The 12,223-nt window shown below is 43.2% G+C and overlaps 1 protein-coding gene across 1 annotated transcript in view; it reads left to right on the top strand.

The window, feature by feature from the left end:
- Window positions 1–12,223, top strand: part of FGD3 (FYVE, RhoGEF and PH domain containing 3) — a gene marked incomplete at its 5' end in the record, with an annotated part of 118,690 nt that overhangs the window by 72,862 nt on the left and 33,605 nt on the right. The window contains 3 exons of the mRNA XM_082487893.1: window positions 4,825–4,914; window positions 6,120–6,256; window positions 7,989–8,145. Of these exons, the coding sequence (XP_082344019.1) occupies window positions 4,825–4,914; window positions 6,120–6,256; window positions 7,989–8,145 (384 nt within the window). The remainder of the gene's footprint in view (window positions 1–4,824; window positions 4,915–6,119; window positions 6,257–7,988; window positions 8,146–12,223) is intronic.

Here is a 12,223-nt window from a genome sequence, read left to right as displayed (position 1 = left end):
GTCCCGCTATTAGCACACAATTATTGCAATATGTTTTAAAATCTCAGGAGTGACTTGCTGGGATTTCCAGTTATCTTTTATCAAAATGAAAATGAACAAAGGGAGCTTATTAGTTTTGATAATGTCTCAGAAAATGTCAGGAGCTCCAAGAACTGAGGCATGTTAGCGTTGACGGTTACGAAAAAAAAAAGAAATTACATGAAAGTGAGACTGAGGGGCTGTCATGCTCTGTAGTCATATACCCAAGGCCTTTGCCGACTGCCTGGGAGCAGTGGAGTAATGCTTCTGAGATGGCTAACACTTCCTCATATCTTTTTATTTAGGTATTTTTCACTAAGAGTAATATGTGCTTGTTAGTAATCACCAAAAGAATGCCTTTCTCCATCTGTCCTCCTTCCTGCTGGGTAAAATAGTAATAATGAAGTCCCATGTGGGCCTTATACAGTCACTGACACACACTTCCATTCCGCCTGTATGAAGCTGGAATTTCACTTCTGATTTCACTGTACAGTTTGCGTTGGGAAGTTTGGCCTGCAGTGCTGCAAGGCAGACCTTTGGGTGAGATTATATCCAGATATATTCTGGAAAAAAATTTGCATAGGTCAATCTTTTAGTCATAATGCTGTATAAGAAAAATGAGATATGTTCTCATCACCCCTTTTTTTTTTTTTTTTTTTTTTTTTTTTTTTAAATACTCTAAGGAGAATGAGATCTCAATACAACAGAGACGACAACCAAGCATAGGATAACTTTTCCATGTTGTTTTCATCATTTTTGAGTAGGAAATTGTCTATAATCTTTCTGGGACTTTCTGCATTCTTTGTAGGGGTGACTGGTGGGGTTTTAAAGTATAACCGCATATGATTTTAACCTAAACTGTATCCCAGCAGCTTTCTTGCAAGATTCACTGAAAGCCTCTTGCGATAGAGATGCTAACTGACTAGGGTTGCGTGCAACCAGTTGTGTGAAAAACGGTTGCTGCAGGGTATTGCCCAAGTTTTCTCATAGCAAGCCTTTGTTTTTCACTTTAAATTTTCGTTTCAAATTTGCTTTTCTTGATAGCTAGGTTCATGAATCTGTGGCCCAGGCGTGCTGGGCAGGTGCCCGGCCGGCTCAGGGAGTGGATTGGCAGGAAGCGGTGATATACTTGGGGCCGCTTAAATCATCCCAGCCTGTGCCAGTCCCCAATCCGTATCGAGGATGGGGGTATTTCAGGTGAGAACCTATTCCCAACACAGATGTGAGCCTGACCTTTATGAGAAGCTGGTTCTGTTTGCTTTCAGGCTGGCGTTTCCTTTTTCTTTAAAATGTTTTACGGGCAATTACAGCTGGCAATGAATTTTTGAACCTTTCCACAAAGAAGTGAAAGAGCATCATGCGAGTGCTGCATCAAGTGCTGGAGTGAGCTTCCTGTGTCGTGAAGTCAACACCTACCGCTTCCCTTTTTGCATCTTTCTTGTCTCCCCGCTGGCTAAGCTGTTTGAACAAGACCCTGCTGGTGATGTACAGTCGTAATGTAGGGCTGTGGAGCACAGTTCTAACATGCCGTGGCCGCAAGCACATTGGGCAAAGCAGGAGGGAAATATATTTACAAGAATGGAATAGCCTAAAATCCGCATAGGGTGGAAGGCTACAAATATTTTGCGTTTCTGTGTCATTTATGTGCCTCATAAATGGCACACTGTTTTTCCAGGATTAGTAAGGTTAAATATGCTTCACTGGTGTGACTTAAAGGCCTAAATAGGTGAGGAATATAGTCCACATTTGAGTTTGCAAATTTGTTTTACTTTTCCTTTAGAAACATAGACTGTGAAATACCTCATTCATAGTGAACTGAATTATGACTCGGGCTTCGTTAAAGCTGTCCAGCCGTGGTGCAAAATAAGGTTAGAAGAATGGGTCCGCCTCACGTTCAATTAATCTACTATTTCATTTAAAACGTTATGTCCATTGAAAGGCAACTGTGTTGCAAATTAGCTTGAAAAACATGCCTATCTCTGCCACTAGCAGAGACAGCAACCGAAGATAGAGTCGCTCTTTAAAACTGAGCTCAAGCTGAGATTCTGTTCAGCCCTTGTTTGGTATTTAAGCAGATGTCAGCAACTTTCTTGGAAATATAAACTGAGTCGCAGATGGTGAAGGTCAGGAGGTTAAAGAGTGCCTGTGCTATGTGAATATTTACTTCTGAGAACAAATGTATTTGGTTGGAAATAATTATATTTCAAATTCTGAATTCAAACAAAGCAAAGGATGCTCTTGGCGGCTGGTGTGCTAGCCTGCTTACGTCAGTGCCTTTCGTTCAGGCGGTATTCTGCACCCAGCAAAACTGGCAAATAAATTCTTTCTCAGTGAGAGACCCTCATAGTTATTGGAATGTGAATGGCCAGCCATGCGTTTCATTATCACCTCTGTGGGAGGTGGTTCTGCCCCTACGGAGGTCATTCTGCCCCTCTACTCTGCTCTGGTGAGGCCACACCTGGAATATTGCGTCCAGCTCTGGAGCCCTCAACAGAAGAAAGGCACGGACCTGTTCGAGCAGGCCCAGAGGAGGCCACGAAGATGCTGCGAGGGCTGGAGCCCCTCTGCTGTGAGGACAGGCTGAGTTGGGGGTGTTCAGCCTGGAGAAGAGGAGACTCCGGGGAGACCTTAGAGCCCCTTCCAGTATCTGAAGGGGGCCTACAAGAAAGCTGGAGAAGGGATAGGATGTGGGGTAATGGCTTCAAATTGGAAGAGGGGAGATTTAGATGAGATATGAGGAAGAAATTCTTTCCTGTGAGGGTGGTGAGCCCCTGGCACAGGTTGCCCAGAGAAGCTGTGGCTGCCCCATCCCTGGAGGTGTTCAAGGTCAGGTTGGACGGGGCTTGGAGCAACCTGGTCTAGTGGGAGGTGTCTGTGCCCACGGCAGGGCAGTTGGAACGAGATGATCTTTAAGGTCCCTTCCAACCCAAACCATTCTATGATTCTGTGATTATAAGCTGTAGTATGTTGCATTTGCTTGTAACAAGTTCAAAGCTTTGTTGTGCTGTGATTTTTTTTTTTTTCTTTCTCCCTAAATATTAATACATATCACATGAATGAATGGAGCAGGATGTTGTGTAGCATATTAGAATAGCTTAAAAGAGTATCTGAGTTTGCTTGAAATGATTTGAGTAGCAGGTAGGCAGAGTGCGTGTCGAAGCTTTGTTCGTGGCGTGGTTGCCCGTCTCCAGGTTTGTGTGTAGAAAGAAAGGGATTGCTTTAAATGAAGACTGAGGCTGTTTCAAATCCAGAAAAGCTAGTCACCTTCTTTCAATTAATACTTATGTCATGGAACTGTGGGTACTTCATGCTAAGTGGTACCTTATGTCGTGTAGGATAGCTGTGGGTCTGGTTTGTTTGCATTCACGGCTAGCTTTGAAAAGGCTTCGAGGTCTTTCAGTTATAGTGCAGTTTGCCTAAATGTGGGGAGGGTTTATTTAAATTTTTCTCGTCAGCTTTGTTTAGAAACAAAACAAGGCAATGTTGAAAAAGCTTAAAGACAGCATTTAATTGGCATTTTCTAACAATCTGATGGTGGCCAGGGTTGTGTCTAGAAATGCCTGCCACAAATGCTAGCAAGTACACAGCGACAGGCATTTGGGATAGAAAGTGCTGTTGCTGGTGAGGGGCCCAGGTGCTTCCTGAACTGGGAACAGCCCTGTGTGTTTAATAGAAATCAGCAGGACTTACACTCCACGGATTTGTCCGGTCCTTTTGTGAACCTGCCTGAAGGTTTACCGTCTGCAGTGACAAGTAGCTGGAGGAAGCAGCACCTCAGTAATTTTATAGGATGGTCTTTGGTTTTCCCACAGAAGAAATAGGGAAAAATTACACTGAGTTGACGCTGACTGTTCCATTAATCATTTGTACCACCAGTCATTTGTACCTCTCACCTTCATCGCAGTTGTCTCTTTCTTCCAGATCCGGCCCAGTAAATTTTCCCTGCATTTGATCATCCTTGCTGCGCCTTTTGGGTGTTTGTGTTCCCGAACACAAACCAGGCAGCCCTCAGTTCTGGCCCCTAGGTTTGGGATGGTTATATGTAAGCATGGCATTTGAAGTCTAGACCCTTAAAAAGGTATCTAGAGTTTGTCAGAAAGCTAAAGCCTGTGTCCTAATAAGTCAAGTATTTTTAAGAACTTAGAGAGCGAAGAGTCTATGTAGCTTTTGGCTTAACTGTGAATGAAGTTGGTGCTTCATAACTGCATTCATGTTTTTTAATTAGTCCTTTCTCATAGTATTTCTTTTTAAATGAGCTTAAAGAAAGACTTCACTGAATGACCTGGGTTACGTTACTGAAAATTCTTTCCAGGGAATTGGCCGGTGTTTAAAGCTGCACAAAAATCTTGAAATATGCCATAGAGAGTAACGCTGCACTGGCCAGGGAGAGAAATCTGTGGCCAAACAGGTCTGGTTTCTAGTTTTCTTTTTAGTCACAGGACCTGAATCCAAAAAGGAGAACAGTTGATTTACAGTCTAGTGCCTTAGTTACCAAATACACTAGATGTATTTCCAGATTTGGAGGATATTTCTGGTTCTTTATAGAAAAACATCATGAACTAAAGTGATGTCCTGACTAGCCATTGACTGTGTTACTAATTGCTCTTTCAGCAAATAGCTTTAAAAATGTCCCTGGAGCAAAACAATCCTTTGATGAGGGATGTGGAGCAGATTCTGAAATGTGTTAACCTCCTTCACTTCAGGCAGGAAATTTGGCCCGCTGAGAAAATGGAAAAAAGAACAGCTGATGAAACTTGAGTTTGTAGGTGCAGATGGATTGTGTTATTTGTAACTTCTTTTTTTCAGTGTACAGAGCCCCAAAAGCTATTCAACATCGCAAATGAACTGCTCCATACAGAAGAAGCATATGTTAAAAGACTCCATCTGTTGGACCAGGTAATTCAATTTTGAATAAACTCTGCTTTCTTTTCCTTGAGCAGCAGTGATGTCTCCTGTTCATCCCCTAACCTATAGCCCAGTAGTGTGAGAATGCCGTTTAGAGGTGGGAGATGGAGTTCGCTTGCCAGGCTGCATGCCGTGGGTCCCAGAGGTAAGCTTCTGGCAAGCGGGTTCCCTGAGCTGAGGATTAGGCTGTCGGAAAGAGGAATGGCAAAGCAGCAGCCCGAGATACAGACACCACCAGCATTCGGTTCCTCCCTGAGCGTATGTGGAGAGGAAATCACAGGGACACTGAAGGCACCAAGGATGTCGAAATCTGTGTTTGCTCCGTAATGTGCAAGAGGTTTGCATTTTACTGAAATTGGCCCGCATGGGTCAGCCTTGTGCTCACAGCGAATTATTTCTTGGTTTTTTTACCCACTGTGTTTCGTAATTGTTGTCCATCATATTTACACGTGGGGATAAAGTAAAACTGGTGTGATGAGCCTGAACTTCCTTCCACATAAACATCTACATGGCATGGGCATTTCTATAATTATCTCAAAGAAAAAAATACATGAATGTGCAGGAAAGAAGTCAAAATGAGGAGGAGTCCCATTGCTAACCAAGTGTTTCTAAAAATGAGGAAAAAAAAAAAAAAAAAGAAAAGAAAATTGTCACCTTGCTAGAAGTCTTGTTAGAAGCTGTAATTTGCAGAGCCCTCTACCCTCCAGCTCTGGGACCTCTATGGAAGACTTTCCAATGTTTTTTGGATGAGTAGAGACTGTTTCAGGACCTTAGAAATCTAGGGAGTGTCTTTCCCTTTTGTTCAGTACAGTGTAATTTTTCCCACAGAGAAACAAAATAATCACGTGGTTTATTTTGCTTCACGTAAGCAGGAGTAAGTACTCTTCAGGGACTGGTTGTTCTTTGCAACTTGCACTCCTAAATGTAAGATGTCTGATCTTCTCAGTAGTTTCAGTCTTTTTCAACTTACCCCTCAGATTTTCCTAATTTATGTCGATAGCCCATAGTCATAAATCTAACCCTAATTGACAGTGGGCTTATATTTTGTGAACCTCCCGAAAGACCCCAAGGACTGACTACCAGAAGTCAAAACTTGTAGCTCTGTTCTACGGCTTTGTAATATGCAATCTAAAGCCAGTGTGCCTAGGATTGGTTTTTATAAATATACGGTGGTGCTGTCTTGTTGTCTCATGCAGGTTTTTTGCACTAAGTTGTCAGAAGCAGGTATTTCATCTGAAGTGATAACGGGCATCTTTTCAAATATTTCTTCCATCTATTGTTTCCATGGACAATTTCTTCTTCCTGAGCTCAAAACAAGAATTACAGAAGAATGGTGGGTAACTGTCATTACAATTATTTTAAAAATGTATTTTCAAGAAACTGTAGCAACCATAAGGCCTGGTCTAATTCTAGAGTTTCGAAATGTTTGATGCAGTAGTTCACTTGTTATTTAATACATTAGTATGGAGCCTCTTAAACATTTCTGAATACAGGAATAGATGCGAGTACTCAAAATTTCTAGAGTATATTGTGAGATTTTTTTTCCGTCCAACGTACTACCCCAATTTGTTTTCCTTATTGTATTTCCACTCTCCCATTATTGCAGTGCTTTGACATTGCAGTACTAGGAAGGAAGAAAACTGCTTATTTTGGCCCCATAGATGAAGTATTGTGGCCCCACTGTGACACATTAAAAAAGCGCAGTTACTTCTTGAAGAAGGAGAATGCATCGTCATGTCACAGTCTAGACTTTGTGTGCCATGTTGGAGACTTCATGAGAAACATCCATTTCATATTTTCTTTAATGAATTTTGTTATGGCTATATAAATCTTAATTTAATGTTAAAATTAGCATTATAAAAGCAAACCAGTGGAAAATCTGGAGAGATAAGGTAGATGACTTCATATCTATAAATTTGCTTACATCTTTTGTACAACCACTTCTGTTGAACACCACAGCATTGCACAAGTTTTTACTCCAGAATTTGTTGCAGTTCTGTTCTAGGAGATAATAAATACTATTGGTTACAATGTATATGTATTTTTTGAAAGAAAATTGTTGTGGGTTGGTTGTTTTTTTCAGTGAGTAGTAATGGTCAAATACCAATTAAAATTTGGCGGCTATAATAGGTTGTAGATGATGCAGAAACGCAGTGCTAGCTAGAAAGGTTGATTTTAAAGCAGACCTAGGAAACTTGATTTGAGCTTACACGCTGGCTGTCCTGCAGTGGAAGGGGCAGATAGTGCTGACGCAGAACCTTTCCAAATACCCTAAATGCTGAAGACAAGACCAGAGTTCACATCTGGCTTGGCTGAGGCCAGTTTTCGCATAGTTCATCAATGACCCGAAGGAATAAACGAGTCTTAGCACCTTTGCACCTAACTTGCATTTACAGGGACAGCTATAATAAAAGGGGAGGAAAACTGGAGGGTTTGGAAGCCAGAAGAGAGCAGGAGTTTGTTAAAGGGCTGAAGGGGGTCTAGTGCAGTCAGACTGCAAAGTCGCGAGTTCAGCGGGAGAGAAGAGCTGGGGGAGAACAGCTGGTGCTCTGCCTGGCCCTAAATGTGGAGGAGACAGAGGTGCGTTGCTACCGCCGCTGTCAGCCTGAGGGGGCTTCTAAGCAAACATACGTCTGGCCCCCCAGGACTACCCAGCCGAACTGAGTGATCTCTTCACGTTAAAACCTCTTCAGATGTTTGGCTACAGTGGAAGAGATTGTTTTTAAAAAGTAAAAGTTTTCCACAAGATTTTGTGCTGGACAGCAGAGGTATGTAGATATTTCTTCAGTGACGCGTAGTCAGTTTGAATCTGATCTGCACTAAAGAGGGTGACGGTGGGAGCGGAAATATCATCCTTTGTACATCCGGATGGATGTTTAAGGTTTCATCTAGGGCACCACATAGATTACTTTAAACTAAACTTAGCCTGAAATATCTTGATTGCATATGAGTGTAAGTGCTTGCGCATGTGTGAGACAACTGTGAAAGTCTTACAGTTGTGTTTTCTCTCTGAAGACAGCATTGATTTCCAGAGGCTTCAGTACTTACCTATCTCTTTCCCGCAGGACCGTCAACCCACGGCTAGGAGATATCCTACAGAAACTGGCTCCGTTTCTGAAGATGTATGGAGAATATGTCAAGAACTTCGACAGGGCAATGGACATGGTGAACACATGTATGCAGAGGTCCTCTCCATTCAAAGATGTTGTTCAGAACATACAGGTCAGTTCTTAATTGGCATAATATGGCTTGGAGATCCTCATTTATTTGTGTGAGTTTATTTTTTTTTCCAGTGCTTGACACACAGCGTTTAGCTACAAGACAATACTGCTGTAATAGTAAAATTACACAATTTTAGTGGCAGTCCTTTCTTCTTTTCTGCCGTGTGACACAGGTTTTTCACATAGGTAGCTTTTTCTCCACTCACGTATTTAAGACGAGTATCAGAAGTCACAGAATGAAACTTTGCCGTTGGCTCAGCAATTCGGACTGCGAACATGTCCATTTACAAACTCTTTTTAATTTCTCTTCCTCATTACTAATTTTAATTTTTAGTAAATACATTTACATTCTGAACTGGCTGTGTTTGAGTTTGGGGGTGTCACTGGCAGCATCTGCTGTTGGTCTGATTTTTCTGAGCCTCACAGAGTGGCACGCAGCTCTTAGGGATCACAGCTCTGCAGGAGGATGCTTAGCACGGATTTTCATGTGTTTCCTCTTAATTATACAAAAAGCTGCGTGGGGAGGAGGGAAGAACTCTGCTTATGATGGCGTATCCATAAAACCTCTCTCTCCCCCTCAGGCCCTGGGCCAGCTGAAGGGATGCGGCAGGCTCCAGCACACTTCCAAGCACCCCTCCACCGGGGTGGGGAAAGCAGATCCCATCCTTTGGGAGGGGAGGGCTGGCAAGGAGCGGGTTAAGCAGAGCCGGGAGCGCAGCTGCCTGCCCTCAATGGGAGGATTGTGGCTGGGCCAGCTGTCAGGAATCAAGTAATCCCCCAGCAAGCTGGGAGAGGAGAGGCCCTGCATGGAAGGTCAGACAGAAGCTTGGAGGAGCAGGAACTGGGGAAGGTCCTCTTCTACCAGGCTCTCATTCCATGTGGCCTTTTCTTAACCTTTTTTCTGTCTGTGCCCAGCCTGCTCTCACCGAGGTGCTGCGCAGCAAGTGCTGTAAAAAAAACCAAAAGCACACAGGCATTTTGCTGTCTTCAGTTTGTGCCAAGGCACTGACATGGCGTTCTGAAGTGAAAATCAGTTTGTGACTGTTTTCCCTACAGCACAGGCATCTGCCTGCCCTAAAATTCATCTGTCTCTTCTCACCACCGAGCGACAAGCACAAATGATTTCTGCTGGTTGTCAGTCTGCAAAACTGGCCTGCAGCTGTCCGAAACCATGGGTGTTTCTGCTGTTGGTTGAGCAAAACCTGGACAGGCAGTATGAATGCAGGCACTGCGTATAGGAGATGTGATTCTGAAGCCTACTGATGACAGTATTTCACTGTAGGTTATTTTAGCAGCAACATCACAGCGCCTTTTGCTTCTGTCAATGACTGTAGCTGCAGGAGGCAAAGGTTTGACCCGGAACACTTAGTCCACTCATCTGACCTGTCTCAGTGCTGTGAAAAGCCACGGTTATTTTTCAAAATACCAGTTGAAATCTGTTGTGATCTGCAGTACTGCACGGTCCACTTAAGCTGTTAATGAAATAGTTGTACAGCTGAAAACATTAATAATTATTAATTATGCTAAAGTAGGGAAAACAGAAAACAAAAATCCCATGGTACTTAAAAGTGCATGTCTGTGACTTATCGAGTTTACTTTAGCTGACCTTGAAGATAAACATACTTCCTATTTGGTTCACATCCACCTACAGGGGCCAAAACTTGATTGCTGATGAGTTTATTAGGACTTTTCTTTTTATCAACTTTCTCCTTGTGCCATCACATAAGTATTTTTTTTGTATATATTTCAGGCTGGAGGGAGCTTTGAGCAACCTGGGCTGGTGGGAGGTGTCCCTGCCTATGGCAGGGGGGGGTGGAACTCGGTGATCTTCAAGGTGCCTTCCAACCCAAACCATTCTATGATTCTGTGATACTATGATTTCTGTATTTTGGATTGTAACATGAATTGAACACAGAATGAACATTTATCCTTCCTCTAGCAAAGTAATTTGAATTGCAGTGTAAACTCTGTAAACTTTTTAAAATTGCATAGCATTGAACTTTTCCTATTTGGAACAGTTTATTTTGTCACTGCTGACTTTTTAGAGAGGATGCAATTGCCACATGAATACAGCTGACGTGAGCCTTGAGGTGACTTCCTCCTCTGCTTCCCTATTGCTGTTTGGTGTTAAGGTTCATCCTATTGCAGGAATAAAAAGACAATAGAGAAGGTTATAGTAAGTGGACTTGGGAACAATAAACCAGGCACTAATATGCAGTAGTGCCGTTCTGTGTCCCTTTTAGTTCTTCCTGGAGTCTCCAATTCTTTCAATCACGGTTATATTTTCTGGAAAATTTGGTGCTTAAAACTCTGAGAGATAATAAATTCACTTAATCTCCTATAAACAGAAATATTGTTCACCCAGCTACACTGTGACAAGGTATTTTTAAAAGCAAATTTACCTCTTCAAATTTCTGGAAGGATAGCTGATATTTTTCTGTCAGACATTCATCTCATTATCTCCAGGCTTTGCTTTGAGAATTGTGTGAGTCAGCAGCGCGTCATGGGCTGTAATATTTATAAGGAAAACTGCAAATACCTGAAACAAGCGCCTTTCTCTGAGAAAAGCATGCTGAAGTTAATGTGGTTTTTGAGGGGTGTCTTACACCAGAACAGACCGAGACGTGGCATTAGTGAGCTGACGTAAAGATAATGCTATGGAGAGGAGTGCGCGTGTGTATATATGCGGTTAACATGCTGATGTGGGATCCAGGAATCAGATTACATCGCTAACAGAAACTTCCTGTGGGCTGTAAAACAAGTTACTTACTCTGTGTTTCTCATTTCTCTTCCCCTCTTTTAAATGGAAATACCCCTTCACTTCATAGGGATCCTATGAAAATAGGTACACTGCAACACTCAGTACTGTTGCAAGCAGAGCAGGTTGGTGTCTTATTGGGTAAAATTTAGTGTAATCAATCTCAAACCTACCCCCCTTCTTGGTCAAGCGAGGGAAAAAAAAAAAAAAAAGAGAATTTGAAGCAGCTCCTTCTTCAGAGGTGGTGTGTGAGCAGTGTATCTGCTGCTTGTACAGCAAGCTCTAGCAAGCAGTATATGCCCGTGGGGTTTCTGGTTTTATGTAGTCCCTGGGGGGGATAAAACGCTGCCTAGGGCGATGGATGGCAATAGCTTTTCCAAGCCTGTGAAAAAACATGTAAAATCTAAAAGAAGATTGTTGCATATCCGCAGAAAATGCCAGACATGGGACAAAGGTGAAATCTGTCAACTCTGATAGCTCCTTGAGGGTAGGATGGCCCTACAGAGGGATCTGGACAGGCTGGCTGGATGGGCCAAAGCCAGTGGTGTGAGGTTCAACAAGGCCAAGTGCCGGGCTGTGCCCTTGGGTCACACCAACCCCACGCAGCACTACAGGCTTGGGGCAGAGTGGCAGAAAGCTGCCTGGCAGAAAAGGCCCTGGGGGTGTTGGTGGACAACTGGCTGAACATGAGCCAGCAGTGTGCCCAGGTGGGCAAGAAGGCCAATGACATCCTGGCCTGTATCAGGAACAGTGTGGCCAGCAGGACTGAGGCAGTGATTGTCCACCTGTACTCAGCACTGGTGAGGCCCCACCTCGAGTGCTGTGTTCAGTTTTGGGCCCCTCAGGACAAGAAAGACATAGAGATGCTGCAGCATGTCCAGAGAAGGGCAACAAATGTGGTGAGGGGTCTGGAGCACAAGTCTTGTGAGGAACAGCTGAGGGAACTGGGGTTGTTCAGCCTGGAGAAGAGGAGGCTGAGGAGACACCTCATCGCTCTCTACGACACGAAAGGAGGGTGTAGCAAGGGGCAGTCAATCTCTTCTCCCCAAGAACAGGTGATAGGACAAGAGGAAAAGGCTTCAAGTTGCGCCAGGGATAGTTTGCATATTAGGAAAAATTTCTTCACCAAAAGGGTTGTCATGCATTGGAACAGGCTGCCCAGGAGGTATTTAAAAGACAGGTGGATGTGGTGCTGAGGGACATGGTTTAGTGGTCGACTGGGTAATGTTAGGTTTATGGTTGGACTCGATGATCTTAAGGTTCTTTTCTAACATAAATGAGTCTATGATTCTATGATAGTTTGAGATGTTGTTTTACACTC

The sequence above is a fragment of the Vanellus vanellus genome, assembly GCF_965231255.1.
Source record: "Vanellus vanellus genome assembly, chromosome: 9".
NCBI classification, from domain to species: Eukaryota; Metazoa; Chordata; class Aves; order Charadriiformes; family Charadriidae; genus Vanellus; species Vanellus vanellus.
Note: the sequence above shows the minus strand (reverse complement) of the source record. Positions and strands in the feature narration are given on the sequence as shown.